Source organism: Vulpes lagopus, chromosome 2, assembly GCF_018345385.1.
Source record: "Vulpes lagopus strain Blue_001 chromosome 2, ASM1834538v1, whole genome shotgun sequence".
Taxonomy (NCBI): domain Eukaryota; kingdom Metazoa; phylum Chordata; class Mammalia; order Carnivora; family Canidae; genus Vulpes; species Vulpes lagopus.
Window position 1 is genome coordinate 55,064,374 of NC_054825.1, and position 22,505 is coordinate 55,086,878.

General features: G+C 33.7%; 1 protein-coding gene across 1 annotated transcript in view; it reads left to right on the forward strand.

Moving 5' to 3' along the window:
- The window catches only part of VPS13C (vacuolar protein sorting 13 homolog C), a 172,667-nt gene that overhangs the window by 84,120 nt on the left and 66,042 nt on the right, over positions 1-22,505 (forward strand). Inside the window, exons 35-46 of the mRNA XM_041745716.1 lie at positions 5,069-5,177; positions 8,711-8,847; positions 10,808-10,964; positions 11,594-11,673; positions 12,205-12,264; positions 12,886-13,051; positions 14,576-14,692; positions 16,028-16,131; positions 17,161-17,328; positions 18,000-18,304; positions 19,390-19,537; positions 21,761-21,911. Of these exons, the coding sequence (XP_041601650.1) occupies positions 5,069-5,177; positions 8,711-8,847; positions 10,808-10,964; positions 11,594-11,673; positions 12,205-12,264; positions 12,886-13,051; positions 14,576-14,692; positions 16,028-16,131; positions 17,161-17,328; positions 18,000-18,304; positions 19,390-19,537; positions 21,761-21,911 (1,702 nt within the window). The remainder of the gene's footprint in view (positions 1-5,068; positions 5,178-8,710; positions 8,848-10,807; positions 10,965-11,593; positions 11,674-12,204; positions 12,265-12,885; positions 13,052-14,575; positions 14,693-16,027; positions 16,132-17,160; positions 17,329-17,999; positions 18,305-19,389; positions 19,538-21,760; positions 21,912-22,505) is intronic.

A 22,505-nucleotide genomic window follows, 5' to 3' on the forward strand; every position in this document is an offset into this window, starting at 1 on the left:
CTCTAAATTGTTCCACTGATCTATGTGTCTGTTTTTATACCCAGTATCATACTGTTTTGACTGCATTAACTATGTAGTATAGTTTGAAATAAAGGAGAATGATACCTTTGCTTTTTTCTTCCTTAAGATTGTTTTGGCTGTTCAGGATCTTTTGTATTTCCATGCAAGTTTTAGAATTATTTGTTTTAGTTCTGTGAAAGATACCATTGGAATTTTGATAGGGATTGCATTGAATCTGTAGATTGCTTTGGGTAGTATGGACATTGTTAATTATTCTAATCCATGAGCATGGAGTTTCTCTCCATTTATTTGTGTCTCCTTCAATTTCTTTTATCAGTGGACGAGTATTTTATTCTTTTTGGTGTGATTGTGAATGGGATTGTTTTCTTGATTTGGTTTTCTGATAGTTTGTTATTAGGGTAGGGAAACACAATAGATTTTTTTGGTATATAAATTTTGTATCCTGTAGCTTTACTGAATTCATATATTAGTTCTAAGAGTTTCTTGGTGGAGTCTTTAGGGTTTTCTATATATAGTATCATGCGATCTTCAGAGAATGACAGTGTTACTTCTTTTTCAATTTGGATGCCTTTTATTTCTTTTTCTCACTTAATTGCTATGACTAGGACTTCCAATATTATGTTGAATAGAAGTGGTAAGAGTGAGCATCCTTGTCTTTTTTCTGATTGAGAGAAAAAGCTTTTAGCTTTTTACCCTTGAGTATGATGTTACCTATGGGATTTTCACATATATCCTTTATTATGTTGAAGTACATTCCCTGAATACCTGGTTTGTTGACTTTTAATCATAAATGGATGTTGAATTTTGTCAAATGCTTTTTCTGCCTCTATTGAGATGATTATGTGATTTCTATCCTTCATGATTGATTGAACCATCCTTGCATCTTTGGAATAAATCCCACGTGATCATGGTGTATGATCTTCATAATCTATTGTTGAATTTGGTTTGCTAATATTTTTTTAAGGATTTTGCATCTATGTTCAAAATACAGTATATAGATGTGTCTTGTTTATTTTATCCACTTAGCCACTCTGTCTTTTAATTGGAGAATTTAGTCCATTACATTTAAAGAAATTGTTGATAGGTATATACTTTATTGCTATTTCGTTAATTGTTTTCTGGTTGTTTTTGTAGTTCCTCTCTGTTCCTTTCTTCTTTTCCTATTCTATGCCCTGGTGGTTTGCTGACTTTCTTTGATATTATATATAGATTCCTTTCTCTTCTGTATTTACCTGATGTTTTTGCTTTGTGCTTACTGTGAGGCTTACATAATTTATCCTGTGCATATGGGAGTCTATTTTAAATTGATAACTACTTAAATTTGAACATATCTTAAATTTGAACACATCCAAAACTCCTTATTCCCCACCCCCCCCCCCCGACAGTTTGTTCTTTTTTTTTTTTTTTAAAGATTTATTTATTTATTTATGATAGAGAGAGAGAGAGGCAGAGACACAGGCAGAGGGAGAAGCAGGCTCCATGTTGGGAGCCTGATGTAGGACTCAATCCCGGGACTCCAGGACCACACTCTGGGCCAAAGGCAGGTGCTAAACCACTGAGCCACCCAGGGATCCCCCAGAGTTTGTTTTTGCTGTCACTTTTTACATCTTTTATTTTTACTACTCTTGTTTTTTAACATTTTTAGTAGTTTTACAAGTGATTAATCTACTATTTTTACTATCTATTTACCCTTTCCAGTGATATTTTTACTTTCGTGTTTTTCTTGATTAATTAGTGCCATTTCTTTTCATCTTAAGGAAGTCTTTTTAACATTCTTGTAAGGCTCGTTTAGTGGTTATAAACTCCTTTAGCTTTTGCTTGTCTGAGAAACACTTTCTCTCTCCTTCTATTTGAATGATAAACTTGCTGGGTAGAGTAATCTTGGTTGGAATTTTTTTTTTTTTTAGTGCTGTGAATATGTCATCCTACTTCTCTGGCTTGTAAAGCTTCTGCTAAGAAATTTTCCAAAAGCCTTATGGAGTTTCCCTTAAACCTAACAAGGTGTTTTTGTCTTGTTGCTTTTAAGATTCTCTCTTTATCTTTAGTTTTTGACATTTTAATTATAATGTGTCTTGGTATAGTGCTTCTTAGATTCTTTTTTTTTTTTTTTGGTACTTTCTGGGCTTCCTGGACCTGAATGTCTGTTTCGATCCCTAGGTTAGAGAAGTTTTCAGGCTTTATTTCTTCCCCTCTTTTCTCCTCTGAGACCTCTATAATGTTAATGTTCTTCTGTTTGTTGTTGTCCCAGAGGTCCCTTAACATAGCTTCATTTAAAAAAATTTTTAAGAATGTTGTTGCTTTGTCTTGGTGAGTTTTGTTGCTTTATCCTCCTGTTCACTGATCTGTTCTCCTTCATCGACTCTGCTATTGAACCCCTCTAATGTATTTTTCAGTTCAGTTTTTTGTATCTTAGTTCTCTGACTTCTGTTTGGTACTTTCTTATATTTTATAACTCCCTGTGGAAGTTCTCACTGTGTTTACCCATTCTTCTCCTGAGTTCAGTAAATAGCTTTATGATCATAACTTTAATTCTTTATAGGGTGGATTTCTTATCTCTAGGTCATTAGGTATTTTTCTGAGGTTTTGTCTTATTCTCTTATTTGAAAATACTTATTTGCTTATTTTGCTTGACTTTCTGTTTTTGTTTCTATTTATTAAGTGAAACAGCTGCTTTTTTCTGTCTTGAATGGCCTTGGTTAGGGGATGATCCTTCTCATTCAGCATTGCCACAGCTTGTTGTCTCTTGAACTTTTGTGGTTGCCTAAACCACCTGATTTATTATTGGTATAGACCCATTGTTTAGGGTCTGTCAAGATCTGTGAGTGAATTCCAGAGGAGGAAAGTTATTTAGCACCTAGTTTCAGGCTGATTAGAAGCCAGACTCTCAGGCAACAGCTTTTAAAATATTCAAATATATACAGTCCTTTGGGACTGCATTCAATATCTTTGCTGGGCTCCAGATGAGGAGATGTGAAGGTGTCCATTGAACAACAATTGAAAAAATTGGTTTATAAATTGGTGTATAAAGGAGTGTATGAACTCCTTTCTAGGAAGTCTTGTCTAGCTGTAATGAGGCTAAGGGGATGTTGCAAGGCTAGTGTCTCCCTGTCATACCCTGGAAACACCTCCTTAGTCTCTAGGTGTGTGGAAAACCTGAAGTCTGTCCTTTAGGCTGATGCTCAAGGTTGAATGAATAGGTCTTTTTCACAGACTGAGGGTATGTTTCAGTATGCTGTCTTTGCACTAAGAAATGTCTTTTTGATTGTTATGGTCCTGTGGAGCTCTGGAACACCAACCCTCTTGACTAGCAGGACCAGGAGATTGAAGGGTATTGACTTTGTGGATTGCACATGCCTCCTGCCTTTAGGAAGACGCCTGTTGAGTGTAGGGGGCAGAGCACGCTCACTGGCTTCAGGAAGGGTCTGGGAAAATGTCTTCACTGCCTGTGTCCATGGGCTTCAGTGCCTTGTGTGCAGGGTACTAACTTTAGGCTGGGAGTGGAAAAATGCCAGGAGCACTCCCCATCTCTAGCCACGGGTGTATTGCAACTGCTTGCATTTGCAAAATTTAGCTAGGAAGTGGGAGAATTCCTCTCTGGGCCAGCCAGGTTGCTAGGGAGCACTGCAATTGCCAGTGTACTCCAGGCTCAGCAACTGTCGTGACTGCTCCCCCACTCATCCCAGCAAGGCTCTGGGAGGGTGCTGTGTCTGAGCTCTCTTGTCTATGCTAGCAGGCTATATGGTGAGTGCAACAGTGGTATCTGCTAGCATGTCAGTCTCCCAGGTTTATTTCAAATGTCCTCTCCTTCTACCAGTGCCCCCAGATCAGCAAGTGAATTTCCCTCACATATAGTCTAGGTGCTTTTCAAACTGCTGTTTTTCCCCTGGATCTTGGGGCAAACCCTTTAAGAGTGGAATGTTTCTTTTAGCACTTTGGGACCCCTGGAGGTCAGCCCTATTGCTCTTCCAAGCTAGACATTCTAGGGGCTCCTCGCTGTGGTACAAATCCAGGGGCACGGGTACCCCATGAGGACCACCAACTCCTCACTTCTCCCTGAGAAGCACCTGTCTGGTGAAATCCTTCTCTTTTGTGTGACGAAGAGAGAAGGATCTCTGGGGGTAAGCTTTTTTGGGAGACCATGTCTGTCTCTTCCTCTCCAACTCATCTCATTGTGGTCCTTTTATCTTTTGTTTTGAAGAGTAGTTTATCAGGATTCATGTCTTTCTCAGGGGAAAATGACCCATATGTAGTAGTAGATTTAGTGTGTACATTGGAGGCAAATTCAGCATCTTCTTATGCCACCGTCTAGGACCCCTCTCCATTATTTAACTTTTTTTTTTTTAAAGGTTTTATTTATTTGACAGAAAGAGAGCATGTGAGAGCACAAGCAGGGTTAGCAGCAGAGGGAGAGGGAGAAGTAGGCTTCCCACTGAGCAGGGAGCCCGAGATGTAGGACTCAGGATCCCGGGATCATGATCCGAGCCCAAGGCAGATGCTCAACTGACTGAGCCACCCAAGCACTTCCATACTTAACTTTTAAATTTGCTATATGTACGCAATAGGAGAGATCTATGTGTAAATTATATATTAGCATATTATATCTCATTCTATATGTTATATACCCATACTTTTGGGGATATCTAAGTACCTCTATAGCATTGAGGGAAAAGCTTATTTTTTATATTGAAGATAGCCTTTTTATTTCATTGGTGGTATTATTTTTAAAAATGTAGAATTTTTGTTTTTTTCTGAGTTTGTCACTTTTTTTAGATCTGATTTCTTTGATTATTATCTTTCACTATGATTTATAAAGTAGATAAAACTAATACTTATAAATCACATTTTTTCTCCAAACATTTTATTATCTTAGAAAAATTTAAAAATGAAATAAGTAGTGAAATAATTAAGTGTGTAGTGAATATATAATTTTTCAGTCATTGTGTTAAGGTTATTCTTTCTTTTATGTCTTATAAATAGAAATTTATTTTCTCTATTAAAATTTACATTTTAAAATGAAGAATATTTGTCTTTTAATGATATTTTACAGGTTAATCTGAATCAAGAAGATCTTAATCTTTTATTTAGAATACTAGCAGAAAATCTCGGTGAGGCTCCTGAAGACGTAAATAAAATGAAACCAGGAGTACAAAAGACAGGTGAGAGACTGACAGTAGGTGGCATAATACACATATCCACTTATTTTATAATTTAGTAGGGGCGACAGACAATAAAATTAACAAATATATATTTATAAATTGTGATTTGTGTTCCCATGAAATCAAAGAAGATGTTATTTGTTGAATAAATATCAAATAAAACTGTAGTAAGGGCTGATGGACTCTTAGTTATGTCAATAGTCAGTTACAGGTTCAGAACTTTTTCTAAGTTGCATAAGTTAGGAGAACCATAAAGAAGCTTTTTAAATCTGGTGGATTCTTGAAATAATTATTGAATTTGCATGTATACAAATGAAAGCATTCAAAGTTGGCAGTAAGCTATGGTAACATACTTAATCTGATTTCTAAATTAGGTTTTGTAGTAAAATATCTTTAAGAGTTGAAACATTTGATAAATTACGCTTTAGCAAAGAAAATACTGAAAAATTGTCCTGCCATAAAAATTCAGAGAATTTAAATTATTAGTTGCAATGGCTTTTTAATTTAAAGGCAAAGTAACTACCAGACTTAATTTTATAAACTGTTTCCTATATATATTATTTACACAGACATATATAATCATATTTTTAAAAAATGGTACTATCCTATAAATATGTGTGTGTGTGTGTATTTCTGCACTTTGCTTTTTTCATTTAAATAACAGTTTATTTTGGTGTTCATTCTCTATAAATATACTATGTACAGATCTGTCTATTCTTTCTAATGGCTACCTAATATTAAATTGTCTTGAAGTATTATAATTTATTTAGCAAGTCTGTGTTCATTGACATTCCAGATTGTTTTAAAAGTCTTTTACCACATTGCCTGAATATCCTTGTCCATACAGTTTTATAAGTGCATGTATATCTGTGGGGGAATACTAGAGCTATTTGATTGAAGGGTATTATTAACTTAATATATGTTAAGTTAATGAATTTAATTAATTTAATTGAACATTTTTGGCACATCTTACCAATTGCTCCCCTTAGAATGTGTACTATTTTTGCACTCCCACCAGTTCATCTTTCTGTATTAAAATTTTTGCTAAATAAATGCTAAGTGAAAAATGGTATCTTACTGTATTTTTATTATTTAAAAAACCTTTTTTTTTTAAAAACTATTACGAAGCACAAATAGTAGTAAAAAACACAAATCTTAAGTGTACAATTCAGTGAATTTTTATGTATAGCTATACCATGTAGCTGTTAATCACCATGGTTAATATATAAAACATTTTCAGCTTGTCCCAGAAGGCCTCTTCTTCTTTTTTTTTTTTTTTTTTCCAGAAGGCCTTTTCTGTGCCCCTTCCTAATCAGTACCAAACACCCACCTTACCCTCCAATCCACCAGAATTAATGGTCTTCCTAATTTTTAATACCACAGGTAGATCAGTTTTGCCCATTCTTGAATTTTACAAAAATGGAGTCATACAGAATTTATTCTTTGGTTTTGCTTTTTTTTTTTTCAGTCATGATTTCGTTTGGGCAATTCCTCCATGTTGTTTATGTGTAGCAGTAGTTCTTTTAATCCTGCTCATATTCATCATGTGAATGCATTAATATTATTTTATCAATTCTACCTTTGATGGAAAGCATTTGGACTGTTTCCATTTTTTGACTGTCTTGAATAAAGTTGCTATGAATATGAACATGTCTTTTATTACACATATATACTGTCTTCTTTTGGTTGTATAGGTAGGCCTTACATGTTAGGCTCCTACACCAAACGATTTTCTGAATGGTTGTACCAATTGTACCAATTTACCAGCAATGTATGAGAGTTGTTTCACATTTTCTCTCCTTTTAAAATAAGGTTTTATTTATTTATTCATAAGAGACATAGAGAGTCAGAGACAGGCAGAAGGAGAAGTAGGTTCTTTGTCATCTAGCCCGATGTGGGACTCGATCCCAGGACCTGGGACCATGCCCCGAACCAAAGGCAGAAATTCAACCTCTAAGCTACCCGGGCATCCCATTGTTTCATGTTATCACTAGTCCTTGGTATTGTCAATATTTTTAAATTTAGCTATCCTTTCTGATACGCAGTGGGATTTCTATGGTTCTTATTTTTTCCCTGATTATTGATGAAACTGAAACCTTTTCATATGACCATTTGGATCATACTCATTACTGACCATTTGGATATCTTTTTTTATGACATGACTACTCAAGTCTATTGACTATTATTTTCATTGAGTTTTCTTTCTTAGTGATATATTGGAGTTCTTCATTCATTCTGTATATGAGCCCTTCTTGGTTTAGTGTGTTACATGTATATGTGCTGATGTTGGCATAGAAATATCCTATCCCTATCTGTGATTTGCTTTTCATTCTTTTAATGGCTCTTTTATCAATAGAATTGGTTAATTGTAATGAATTTCAATTTATCATTTTTGAAAGTGATTAATGCTTTTTATTTCTTATTTAATAACTCTTTACCTATTTCAGGAATTATTTTGTAAGAGCAAAATATTTGCTAGAGTTATTTCCCCTGGATCACGCTTTGGAACAGTGCTGGAATAAGGTGATAGCTAAGAAACCTCACCCTATGTATTTCTTTCTCAGAGTTAATAATTGACAACGGTGGTTTTCCATATGGTTTTCTGGTATAGTTTATGGTATAAGATTCTTGTGTTAGTGATCATAGATAACATTCACTGCAATAGTATTGATAACTAATGTAATGAAATTGAGGGTTAGTTGGGAGTACAGGCTGTCATGGGACTGATGAGTTTGGACTCTATTATTTGCTATCTCTGTGATGTTGGGCAACATCCTGACTGAACAATTTGCTCATCTGAAATGAAGATAGTAAAGTTTCTATCTTGAAGGGTTGATATAAGGATGAAATGAGACAATCCATATATAGCATAGTGATTAGCACAGAAGTAAGCACTGGGCATATGATAACTATTATTAGTTTTGTGTATTACAATTTACAAAGTAATTTTATTGCATTTCAGGGTATGTGAATTTCAGCACAGTATCAGTTTCATACAGCTTTACTTTTCCTTTTTTGTATGGCATGAGAGGTTGTAACCATCCCTCCCATTTTATTTCTTTTCTAGCCTTAACTCTTGTTATCCTCCTCATGATTTAATCATAGCAAACTCTGTTCTGTTTCTAAAACCTATCATGATGTGCTATGATTTTCCAAAATATCTTATTCTTGGATGTCTTCTCTGTATGAGGAGGTCCTTAAGCTCTACCTGAATGATAACTCCCTTATTAAACCTTTCTTGACCTCCCCATAACCATTTTATGTTCTGTATTTTATACAGTTTTCTATAATCTATTAACATTTGTCCACTTAATGTGACCAGGTGTAGTCTGCGTCTTCTGTTTGTTTGTATTTTAAATGTTTATATCTCTTCTATTAAACCATAAGCTTTCTAAGGGCTGGAGCTACGTGTTACTAATTTGTGGATTTTCAGAGCTTACACAGGTCCAGAGTACTCATACATGTCCTCAATGAGTATTTGTGGAAAAAAATGTGTGGATGGAAATGAAAGAATTTCTTTTTAACATCTTTAGGTGAAATTAAAGGACCGCTTGAAATCTCTACAGCAAAACAAGATGTACATGCTTCCCATGGTACTTCAACAGCTGGAGTGGAAGAAATGAGATCTGTAGACATTATTAATGTGCTGCTGAATTTTGAAATAAAAGAGGTATATAATTGTCATCTATTTCTGTAAAGTGAATAAATAATAGATATTTGTAATCACCTCTACTAAAACTTGTGGATTATTGATATGTATGAAAAAAAATCTCAATGTAGGCTATTTATAATTTGTATGTAGCAATACAATTTGTAGTAAATTTGAGAGTTTATGAAAGATGAGTTATATTTGGGGTATATACTATTTCATAGAGAACATGGTAACATGTCCTGTAACATGGTTTTCAGATGATTTTAGAACACTTGGGATGTAGCTTGCTTTGGATTTCATATTAGAAAGTCAGGAAAGGGAAGTAGTGACACAAATCCTTTGTAAATTTTAGAAACACTTAATAGAATAAAACATGTAAAATATGTCTATATTCTTAAAATGTTATATTATCATATATAATATACATGCAAATATATATGATATATTTGGCACAGATCTCTTTGCCGTTAAGAAATATGTTCTATTACCACTATCTGCTTTCTGTCTGCAGAGTCTTGAGGAAAGAGTAAGTGGATTTTCCTTGTCTGTATTCGCACATTCAAATATCCATTGCATGTGCTAAGTGCTGAGGATAGAGTTAAAAGGCAGAAACTCTGAACAAGAAAACAATTAAAATTTTTGTAAGTGCTCCCATTACAAAAGTGTCTGAGGACATTGTGGCTATAATAGTAAGCAGGGGGCATCTAAGCAGGATGAGAGTGTCAGGGAACATTTTTTGGAGGAAGTGACATTTGAGATGAGCTTTTAAGGAATATAAGTAGAGTCTGAGAAAAGGAGATCAGGAAAGGAGCTGGGTGAGTAGATGAGAAAAATGTAGTAGACCCAGGGACTTGCAAGAACTTCCTTGCAAAATCCCTTCATCATTATATATATATATATATATATATATATATGTATATTAAATATTTCATTTATTTTCATGAGAGACACAGTGAGAGAGAGAGGGAAAGAGGCAGGCAGAGACACAAGCAGAGGGAGAAGCAGGCTCTATGCAGGAAGCCCGATGCGGGACTCGATCCCAGGTCCCCAGGATCAGGCCCTGGACTTAAGGTGGCGCTAAACTGCTGAGCCACCCTGGCTGCCCTCCCTTCATCATTATAGTAGAGATCATGTTCTTCCTCTAAGTTAAAAATAATAAATTTTAAAACAAATGAGTTCTACTTTTCTTATCTGAAATATATGCTTTTCAGCTAATTTCTTTCACCTTAAAACTTTAATGTTGTTGTGATTAATATTAGAGTTATTGAAGATAAGCTTTAATAATTGAAACAATGATAGATGAATCATTCTATTTGCAAATGAGCTTCATTAACAAGTGTGCATAGAAAACCCATAAGCTGTTTTTAATGTCATTTATAATAAATACTATTATAGTTCCATTCCCTGAGGACATGGAAAGCAGGGGAGGCAAATTTGCATTCCCCCAAGCCAGTACTTGACACTATCTTAAGACATTTTTGGTTGTCACCATCTGAGGAGAGGGAACTGCTGACAACCAGTGTGAGAGACCACTGTTACCACTAAACATCTTAAAATGCACAGATCTGCTCCTTCACTACAAAAAATTATCCAGTCCAAAATGTCAGTGGTACCAAGCTTGAGAAAGCTTGCTTTAGGATTAGTATAAAAATTGACCATTTATCAATAGATTTCCAGATGAAAGGCCATCCATAAGACTAGAACTTCTGGGAATTAGGCAGAACTACTTTCTTTGTTTTTTTAAATCTTACCTTAACAATCACTAGAATACACTGGCAGTGTTTCAGAAGTCCAAACAAGTAAGTGTACTTTCCAAAGTAAATAACACTAGGCAATTTTCTAGGCACAAATAGTAGTACACATCTTTACATTATGTGAATTTTTTTTATTATATCAGTCTGAATGGCTATGAAATTGTTGACTTACCTTCATGATATATTAGTGGAATTGTATGTGATAATACTGGGGCCTTTTCTAGGTTGTGATTACTTTGATGAAAAAAGCAGAAAAGAAAGGAAGGCCTTTACATGAACTGAATGTCCTGCAGCTTGGAATGGAAGCTAAAGTTAAACCCTATGACCTGACTGCTAAAGCTTATTTAAAAAAAATTAGTATGCGATGCTTTGAGTTCAGTGGTAAGTGTGAAGTATAGTCTGTGTAAATTATTCATGTTAGAGACATGGTCTATACCTTTTTTTCAGTAGTAAGTACATTTATTAATGTCACCATAATTATTTAATTAAATTTTTTATGTTGATAAAAAGGAATTTGATATTTAAAAATTTATTTTCTATATAGTTAACCATAAAGTAAGAATATATCTGAATATATATATATTCTGAGTATATATATATATATATATATATATATATATATATATATATCATGAAGTAGAATACATTCAAGTCCACTTTTTATTGTGTATCAAGCCAACTTTTAAAATTGTTATGGATGTTTAAAGTTATAGGAACTCTAGGGGCTAACTTTAAAGCAAACATCTTGAGAATAATCCTTAGTTTATTTTATAGCTTTTTTCTTCAATATATTCTTTCTGATTTGTTCAAATGAATAATACCAGTAGTGTAAATATTACAAAAGTTATAATTGACTGGTACTGGTTTTTTTTCAAAAATTTTTATGGAGTTTTTTTTTTCAAAGCCACTTTTATTGAGGTATGATATATATGCCTTAAAATTCTGTTTAAAAATACATTTGAAATGTCTGAAAGACTTACTGGAGTGGCCCTGTGTTTTTTTATTTTTAGACTCTGTAGGAGAGCCGCTTCACATTATTAACTCTTCTAATGTAACTGAGGAGCCACTGCTAAAAATGTCACTGACTAAGGTACCTGGTTTCCTTCTAGGATTCTTTAATATTTGAATATATGAAGTTGTGTAATTCTCCCATATTTAATATTTCAATTTTCCTCCCTATAATTTTTCATTCTAAAGCTCATTGATTACAGTGAATTAGCAAGCATCCAACAATAATCTTTTGAATTAACCCTTATATTAAATAAGTGAGTATGTACAAGGTTTTGTGGTAACCTGAAGCAAATTTGTCATAATATATATATGCTGGCATTTTCCCTTACCTTTAGCATTTATTCCTACATAGGATAAAGAATTTTAGTTTTTGCTTCTATAGAGTGTGAGAAATGCTTCAGGATGTTTGGCACATGCCTCTTTGCCATTAAGAAATATGTTTTTAGTGTTTTCATAGCATCCTTGAAAAGTAGAGAATGTGTATGTACATATATGTGTGTGTATATATGTAGGCACATGTGTATATAAGTATATATTTGTATATATATTTTTTCAGTGTGTGAGTTCTTAGTATTTTCAACCCCATGGTTTAATCTTCCACTATTTCTAGGCAGACAGTGATGGACCAGAATTTACAACCATTCATGACAATACCAAACAGAGACTGAAGGTAAGTATTTTCTAATTCACCATAAGGCGGTATTATAGTGGAGTTAATGAGTAGAGGTAAGTATTTTCTAATTCACGATAAGGCAGTGTTAATGATTACATCTAGCTTTGTAGCCATCTTTCCCTGCACCCTCACCAACAAATAATATACTTTTTAAGGGAATTTTATACATGATTATTTGGCCTAGTATTGATGGTAGCATTAAACATTTGAATTAAATATTGGCTTTAGGGTTAGAATAAAATTAAGGACAAGGCTAAAAGTATGGCTCAGTACAGAAATAGTTTACGATATATTTGAGCTTATATAGTTTGTCCTGGATGCATCTGAAATATTATTGATCTAAGGCCCTATATTACTTACTGTATCTTTCCTTAAAACCCACCAGTTAAGGTCTGAATAACAGTTGAGCATGAGTGGGGGCAGACTGTCAGTTTATTGTTTGATTGAGATTAACCAGTGATTAATAATGAGTTCTTTCTTAAAAAAAAAAAATAAACCTTAATTGATCTTTTCTTAAATGAACTGTTCTTCAACATATACAAATAAGTATATGTCACCATATAACATAAAAATGTCACCATATCTGAAATCTGCCTCTCTAATTGTTTATTATCTTAGGTTTCATTTTCATCCTTAGACTTAGTACTTCATTTGGAAGCTTTACTATCCTTCATGGATTTCTTATCATCTGCTGTTCCATCTTCTGAACCTTCCTCTTTGGAAAAGGAATCATCTGAGCTGAAACCACTTGTGGGGGAGTCCAGAAATATCGTTGTCAAAGCTGGTATTAACTTTTGAGTCATGGTCTAATACTTTCTGTCTGAATTTTTAATAATCATATGATAACTTATATTTTCAAGCTAAGACAGATATTTAGCATCTTAATATTACAGCTGCTCTGACAGATTTAGTTTCAAAATAAGCAAATTTTACCTCTGAGGTAGGGACAGGATAATTTTGTGAGAGATTTAAAAGAAATTTTAATATTAATTATGTATTTGTATTTTATTTCACTGTCTATCCTTTACATAAAGTTGTACGTAGGTACTTTGTATTGATGTCTCTGCAGCCTTCACTTCAGTGCAAGTGAGAACAGAAGAAATTAAAATATGAATACAGTCATGCATAGTACAAAGGCCCATTTCTGTCAGTCACATAAGTGTTTTGTAGGGCACAAAAGGAAGAAGAATATCATGGAAGAGACAGACTCATTTTAGTTTCTAACCAAAATTGAGTTTAAATCACATAAAGTTATGGGCGTATGTTCCTTAAGCATATGGCTTATGCTATGAGTTAGATATGATGTTATCCTGAGTGAACATGCACCTGTTTTCAAGCCATATATCATCCAAATTATTTTTCTTTCATATGACGTGATTTGAATATCTAAAACTAGTAATTTAATTTTTAGACCCTTATGTGTTTTGAGTGACATCTGTATTACTGACAACTTTAAAGCATAAAGCTTTAGTAATATTAGATCTGATGTAAGGATGAGAATTTTTTAACAAGATGTCAGAGCAATACTTTTGCTATAAACTAAAGAGGTTTATTGTGTACTTGTTATATTAATATCTGTGGAAATACTTCTTTATATAACATACATATATACATACATGTGCACATACAATTGGATAAATGAAAGAGCAATGTTTAAGTTCACAATAAACTACAAAAGTTATTAATCCAAAGAAACAGTCTTCCAATTGTGCTCTCTAGTTGATTTTAATGGTTTGATTATAGTTTTTACGGTTTGATTTAATCTTAGGGGAAAAAAAATCGCTGTTATCACCTTAGTGATTAAGGACTGATGTCCTGTGCTTTTTTACAGTATTATAGGAAAAGGAATGTTTCCCTCATCAAGACATAGCTCTAGAAAAATATATCCTAAATTTATCAATCAAGACCTGGACCAAAGTTAGATTAAGGGAATCCATTTGATTGTGATTCTTAGAGACAATACACATACTTTTTTTTGTATTTTTTAAATCTTTAGCTCTTTATATTTATGCCTCATAGACCTAAACCTTTTTTCCCAGAAGAAAAATTATAGGAAAGTTTCCATCTAGCAAATTGTACTTTCAAGGTTCTATTAAAGGTTGCTTTTATTCTTAAGTTGGAGGGGAATAGACTCGTTTCTGATTGGCATTTGAAAATTGAGTAAAATCCATATTAATTTCATGTTATCTTAACGGAAGTCTTTTTGATTCTTCATAGTTCATAATGTACTTTTTGTGAATTTTACATTATTTAGTCTGTTATACCATCTTTGCACTTTGCTAATCTCAAGGTTTCTGTTATTTTTCAGTATCTAGCAGTACTTCTCAAGATGATGTGTTTGATTTAAAGGTCATAGCTGAATTAAATGCATTTAATGTCTTTGTCTGTGATCAGAAGTGTAGCATTGCAGATATTAGAATACGTGGTAAGTAATGATTTCCTTGGCGTAGGTATTTCTGTTTCTTTACATAGACCTCAAGGAAGAGTGAGCTTGTGTATGTTAGGTTTCATATGAGTCATCATTTTGTTTACTTATATTGAAGCCTTGCAGAAACTTTTCAAAGATGTACTTTGAAATGTTGGACATGGATTTGTTAGGATTCACAGCCGACATGAAACATTTCTTACATATTTTTCAAATTTTAGAATAAATCTAAGGCTTCGTTGCTTATGTTCCTTTTATATTTTCAGAATAATATAACCTTAATTTAAACTGAGAAATTAATATCACAACTCCTCACTAAATAAAGAAAATGTTACTATCTTTATTTCCCTTGTCTTTTGTACATATAGAATCAAAATAGAAGTACCTAAAGGAAATTTTGTAAGCATTACCCATCATCAGCTTGATGAAAGAATAGGTTCATATTATACCATGGGTTCTTTTTTTTTTTTTTTTTTTTTTTTTTACCATGGGTTCTTGAACCAGACTGCCACGATTCAAGTTTTGGCTCTAACACTTATTAGCTGACCTTGAAAAAATTAATTAACTTTTCTGTATCTTAGTTCCCCTTCTATAAAATGGAGATAATTATAATAATTACTTATGGGATTGTTGTGATAGTTATAATAATTATTTTTAGGATTATATACACATTTACATATACTTAGAAAAAGTGGTACATAGTAAGCACTTGAAAAAAAGGTTAAAAAGTAAGTACTATTAACAATTATTACTAAGTATCTCTTTCATGGATGGCATGTAATAGGTTGAACTTGTTACTGGGTCTTAGCTATAGACATTCTCTTTTACTAAGGAGTGGTTTTAAAAATCATTATGCTTTTAGAAATTATGGGAATAACCAAAATTTTTTGGAAGGAAAGATTATATTTTAGATACATTTTATTGTAGAATGAATATTTATTCATCAAATTATATTCATTTATGCTTAGTTATCAAAGCATTAGTTTTCATAATAAGTGCTTGTTAAGAAATACTGTGTGTCTTCCTTTGTGACTACTTGTGATCTTGCCAGTGCACAGGATATTTGTTTGAAAACCTGTGATTAATTCTCTTTGAAATTTGGTTTTGTTTGTCTTTAAAATTTTCACAACTTTTATGTATGAAATACCTGTAGCACTTAAAGATATTGTAACCTTTATTCGGCATCTCATACATAGAAGTTGATACCTTTAGTATGTGTAATAGTAATTTTATTCATTCTTTATCTTGGTAGTGTATTTTTTAACTTGATTAAATACCACTAAATTGGGTCACTTGGGTTGGATGAAAAGTTTGTAAATGTTATGTTTCCCATAGGAATGGATGCCTCTATTTCTGTGAAGCCAAAGCAGACTGACATGTTTGCCAGACTTAAGGATATAGTAATTACGAATGTTGATTTGCTGTCCATTCACAAAAAGGTACTTAAAAAACAGGTTTCAGGAAAATGAGGCTGTTCGAGATGGCAGGGTAGGAAGGTCTTGAACTCACCTCCCCCCACAGCCATAATAATTCTACAGAGACAAGTGGCATAATTTTCTCTGAAAAAGTCTTGAAAACTAGATGAATAGTACCTTCACAACAAAAGATAAAAGGGCCATATTGAGATGGGTGGGAGAGGCAGAGATTCAAGTATTTCATTCATTTTGAATTAAATTTGTTATATGGCATAAAGACAGTGGTCCAAGTTTATGCTTTTATATATAGCTGTCCTGTTTTGTTGATAATTATACTCTTTAGCATGTAGCTGTCCAACACATTTATTGAAAATATTGTCTTTCCTCGTTGTGTAGTCTTGCCTCCTTTGTTGAAAATTAATTGATCATATGTGCATGGGTTTATTTTGGGGCCTTCTAGTCTGTTCCATTGATCTATGTGTCTCTTTTAATGCCAATACTGTTTTGATTACCATAGCTTTGTAGAATCTAAGACTGGAAGCCATAGTACTCCTAGAAGAAAACATACATGGCAAGGTCCACATTGGTTTTAGCTAAGAATGTACAGATTAATAGAAACCAAAAAAATAACATCAAAAAATGTTTTAAATGAAAAATAATTTCCATATTGAAATTTAGTTTTGATTTTTGGTTGAGATGCCTTTATTCATTTGTTCATTGTATATTCATTAATAGTAATGTGTCAGGCAGTTTGTTAGGGATTGGATATGAATATGGTTATTATGTGCTTTCACATTGTGTATAGGCTGGATGATTTGTAAGTTATATCTGACCAATTAAGTGACTGATATTTCCATTAATTAAAACTTTTTTTGTAGAAATAGGAAAAAGTTTTGTGAGCAAAGTGTTTTTAACAATTTATTGAAGGTTGAATTTAAATAGTGCTTCTTCATATGTTAAGGATTTTTTAATTAGGAAACTTATTTATATTTCAGCTCTTTTGATATAGTGTAGCTCTTTTGATGTAATAACCAGTTAATTTAATACTTTTAGGCTGTCTCTATTTTGGGAGATGAAGTCTTTAGGTTCCAAATGACTCTTTATCCAGATGCTACAGAAGGAAAGGCCTATGCTGATATGTCTAAAGTGGATGGGAAACTTAGCCTAAAAGTGGGTTGTATCCAAATTGTTTATGTTCATAAATTCTTCATGTCTCTTTTGGTAAGTTTATTTTTAAATGTATTTATTTCTCATTGAGACCTAAATATCTTTGCCTATACATTTGAACTTAGTCAAAATATTTACTAATAGGGCTGTGTGCTAAACACCTAGATGCTGAACAGAATATTATAGTGAAGGAAATCCTTTACATGATGGATAACCAGATGAATTTTTGTTATCTTTGTTACCGTTCTTTCACACTTCCATAGTTACATAATTTAAAAGTACTTTTTTTGTGTTTTAATTTAGGTATTTTCAGTGTTGTTTTATCAAATACCCTTAAAGATATTTAGCTAAAAGAATATTTTTATGAAGGACTAATATTGGATTTTATGACTTTTAATTATAATTGATCAACAAAGCCATATAGTTATTTTCTTCTAATTATTTCCATGTAAATGTTATGGGCTGAAGAGTTTTAATCTGTTTATGCCTCTTAGCAAGGCTGTTATTCAAGGGTTATAAGTTATGGATTTCTACCTAAACAATCAGAGGTGATGGTTGTTAGTATCTCAGAGTATGTCTGTCTAGACTTACACTCTCCATATATACAATCATAAATAACATCTCTTTTAACTCTTTTATTTAGTTTTTCTTTTTAAGGTAAATGCTCTTTAAAGTTAGTTCTTTTTTTTTTTTAAGGGAATCTAAATATCAGTCTCTTTCAACAGAACTTCCTCAACAATTTCCAAACTGCCAAAGAAGCTTTGAGTTCAGCCACAGTCCAGGCTGCAGAAAGAGCTGCTTCCAGCATGAAAGACTTGGCTCAAAAGAGTTTCCGCCTTTTGATGGATATTAACTTGAAAGCACCAGTTATTATCATTCCTCAGTCTTCAGTATCGCCAAATGCTATTGTAGCAGATCTGGGTTTAATCAGAGTTGAAAACAAATTTAGCTTAGTTCCTATGGAACATTATTCTCTTCCTCCAGTCATTGACAAGATGAACATTCAGCTAACTCAGTTGAAGTTGTCCAGGTACAAATATACAATTCATTTGTATACTACTGCTAGAAACAGAATTCTCATAAAATCTTTGGTAGGGATAAAATACTCTCATGATTTGTGGTTCTCATCCTTGCTTTTTATAATTATAAAACCATGACCATTGGTTTTTGGTCAGTGATAAAACTAGTGTGCCTCATAGAATCTCTGTTTTGTCTTACCACATTTATTATGTAGTTTTCTTCATTTTATAGACATTAAGGGGGGCACATGATATAATGAGCATTGGGTATTATATAAGAGTGATGAATCACTGACCTCTGCCTCTGAAACTGATAATATATGTTAATTAATTGAATTTAAGTTAAAAAATTAAAATTAAAAAAAATTTACTCAGTATACTTAATTTAGACTTATTTTTATTCTTCACTTTGCCTATAGCTATTTTCTGTCAATGGGAGAAAACTTCTTAAAATGTAATAAAAGTTAAGATTTTTTTTCTCATTTCTAAACCTTGCCACTTTTGGGAATTCTCAGTGTGGTATGTAAAGGATTACTGAATCCAAATGGAAAAGTGTTGAGTCTGTTTGAAAGACTTTTTTTTTTTTTAAGATTTTATTTATTGGGCAGCCCGGGTGGCTCAGCAGTTTAGTGCTGCCTTCAGCCCAGAGCGTGATCCTGGCTACCAGGATTGAGTCCTGCGACGGGCTTCCTGCATGGAGCCTGTTTCTCCCTCTGCCTGTGTCTCTGCCTCTCTCTCTGTGTCTCTCATGAATAAACAAATAAAATCTTTTTTTAAAAAAAATGTTAAAAAAAAGAAATGTTAACATTTGTTTGCATGATGCTAGTTGCTAATATTCAACAGTCTTTGTGAAAGTAGTAAATAGTATAATAGTCATACTTTCTGTCTTTGCAATCAGCATTATGTAGGTTTTGTATCAGAAAGGTCTTGATTTATTCTGATTTGGATTGATTTGTGAAAAGAAACATGTTTTAAAGAATTCTGATAGCAGCCTTCAGTATCTAGGTAAACTATGGAAACTGTTAGACAATATGATAGTCTTCATTCTAAAACATAAATGTCAAAAATATAAAATAAATTCTTGTTTATCTTTCAGAACTCTTTTGCAGAATGGCTTGGCACAACCTGACATTGAAATTTTAAAACCAGTCAACTTACTTTTGTCCATACAGCGAAATTTAGCAGCAGCATGGTATGTGCAAATTCCAGGGATGGAGATAAAAGGAAAACTAAAACCTATGTTGGTAAGTATATGTGTATAGTATATGAAAATTGCTGGGTAGGCTTTTATTATTCATCACAATGCCATTCTAGCATACATCAGAAGTGATGAAGCAGGGGTGCCTGGGTGGTGCAGTTAGTTGGTTGGTGTCAGACTGCTGCTTTTGGCTTGGGTCATGATCTCAGGGTTGTGAAAGTGAGCCCTGCGTTGGGCACTGCACTTAGCACAGGTGCAGAGTCTGCATGAGTTTCTCTCTCCCTCTGTCCCTCCTGCTTGTGCTCTCTCAAAGAAATAAATCTTAAAAAAAAAAAAAGTAGTGAAGCATTAAAAGGGAATACTTTGTTAACTGAAAATGAGGTCATCCTAATTCTCACACTTTATTTCACTTTAGTCACGTATCTGGTAAATCCAGCAAGAAATCTGAGATAAAAACTCATTGGAATCTACTGAAAATATTAATAATTTTGGAAAGTTCTATTAAAGTTTAAGGCAGTAGAATAGCAAGATAGTATAAAGTACTATTTAGATACCACACTCAGAGCACTTTAGGAGTTTTTTTTTTTAATTCTTTATTTATTTATTTGAGAGAGAGCACAAGTGGGGAGAGGGAAAGGAGCAAGCAGACTCTATGATGAGCATGGAGCCTGACGTGGGGCTAAATCCTGCCACCCTGAGATCATGACCTAAGCTGAAATCAAGAGTCAGTCACTTCACTGACTGAGCCACCCAGGTGTCCCTCCCTGCTTAGGAGTATTTTTAATGTAAAGAAGCACTCTTTTAATTAGAAAGTGGACATTTTAAATAGGTGAGTATGTAACTTGGTAAGCATATAAATATGGAAATACTTATAGTGTAGTTAGCAGGTCATATGTTGGCTTACAGGGAGAAATGATAATGGCCAAAGACAGTTCTGTAAGTATAGGAATCCTATGGTCTTTGTGTGCCTGTATGTGAAACCATTGAAGCCAAATACTAGGGGATAGGGGAAGAGAGAGAGTGACTGAACAGAGCATGTGAAAAACAAATAAAAATTTAGTAGTTGTTAATACCTGTGATTAGAGTAAGTTCTGGATAAAACAGAAAGGGTCAGAGGAGCCGAGTTCTATTAAAGAAGTTAAAATTGAAGTTTATTGTAGGGATGAAAGGTCCTGTGTGTAGTTATGCGTAGATATGGTACATGGGAAGAGTGTCTAGGGTATTCATAAAGACTTCTCTCTTTGGGATCTACCCAAAACTATCATCTTCCTCATAGGAAGATGATATTATTTCTGTTTTATTATTTTTTTAAGATTTTGTTTTAGAGCATGTGCACACTGGCAGGTGGAGGAGTAGAGGGGGAGGAAGAGGGACAAGCTGACTCTGTGCCCAGTGTGAAGCTTGCTGGATCCCAGCACCCTGAGATCACAACCTGAGCTGAAATAAAGAGTTTGGATACTCAACAGACTGAGCTACCTAGGCACCCCATATTTCTGTTTTAAAGATTGAGAAACCTGGCTTAAGGAGGCTAAGAAACTTAGCAAATATCATAGTCTTAAAGCTGTAGGGTTGATACAGAGCTGCCTGATTCAAAAGCTCTTGCTTTTCCTCCCTCCCTTCCTTTCTTTTTCTCTTTCTCTTCTTTCCTTTTTTCTTGTCACATATCCCCTTTTATAAAAGTAGGAAATGAATAGGATATTCCTTTCCTGCTCTGTGGTTTGGTTTGAAAAAATTATTTGTAGACACTTTGGTTATTTTCCAAGTGACATTATTCTTGATGAGTTAAACAAATGTCTTAGGCATGTCCAGATGTATTTGTATGGGGGGATAAGAACTACATTGCAGGAAAGCTTCTTGGCGGAAGGTAGAAATTGAACAGCACTCTTCTTGTATTGAGTTTGGATGGAAGTGAAGTTGAAGAGGGAGCAGGTACTGAGCCAGAAGAGAGAGAGGCCGATTGGAGATGAGGAGATAGGAGAGGGGAGAGAAGCAGTTCCAGGTTCAGGAACATACAAGAAAGATAGGAACAGACATGAAGAGTGACAGATGCGGGGGCTTGGGTGTGGGTGCAGGCAGAGTGTTTTTCCACATGCAGAGTGTCTCATACTATACAAGATGAAATACTCATCTCCTATATTTACTGCCCCAATTCCTTTTTTGTTGTTGTTGTTCAGATGGACATTGAATATGAGGAACTGTAAATTAAAACATGGATGTGATATTCTGTGTTTTTATTCCTTTATATTAACAACTTATTGTTGCTTTCTAGATTGCTCTCAGTGAAGATGACTTAACAGTTTTAATGAAAATTCTGCTAGAAAATCTTGGAGAAGCTTCTTCACAGCCAAGCCCTACACAGACTATCCAGGAGGCTATAAGAATAAGGAAAGATGTTCTGGGTGGGCCCGACCACCTCAAAGGTATAAATTAATGAAGATTTTTGCTTTGATCATGGAGAAAAATTAGTGTTAATGCCGTATGTATGTTTAGTGTCTTTTTAGTTGTCTAACATAATGTGATATGAACTGATTCAGTATTGTAGTATTTACTGTAGAAAATTGGCTTGGTACAGGGCCTGGGGCTGCCTTGGAACTCCCAAAAAAGGAGGTATGCTCATTGTCTTCTGTAAGAGGAGAAACCACCTATTGTCTATAGGATACATGTTGGCCCTTTACTTAAAAAAGTTGAATTTGCTGAATTCAAAAGCCACTGAGGTGGTGGACCTTGAGATTATAGCAAATTAGGCACACAGCATAGTAAGGTTCCAAAATAATTGAGAGAAGAGGATCTCGGTATCTTACACTGATGACTGGCCCACAACAAAGGAAGGTTGTTTTGTATAAAAACAGCTTTATTTATTTGGTTTTATTAGAGTGATATAGTCATATACGTAAGGGAATTTTCCACATTATTAGAATGGGATCTTTTAAAATTATTTTAAATTCATTTTTAAAAGATAATTTTTATAAAATGAAAGTGTCCTTCGTGCTCAAAACAGTTATTTAAAGCATAAT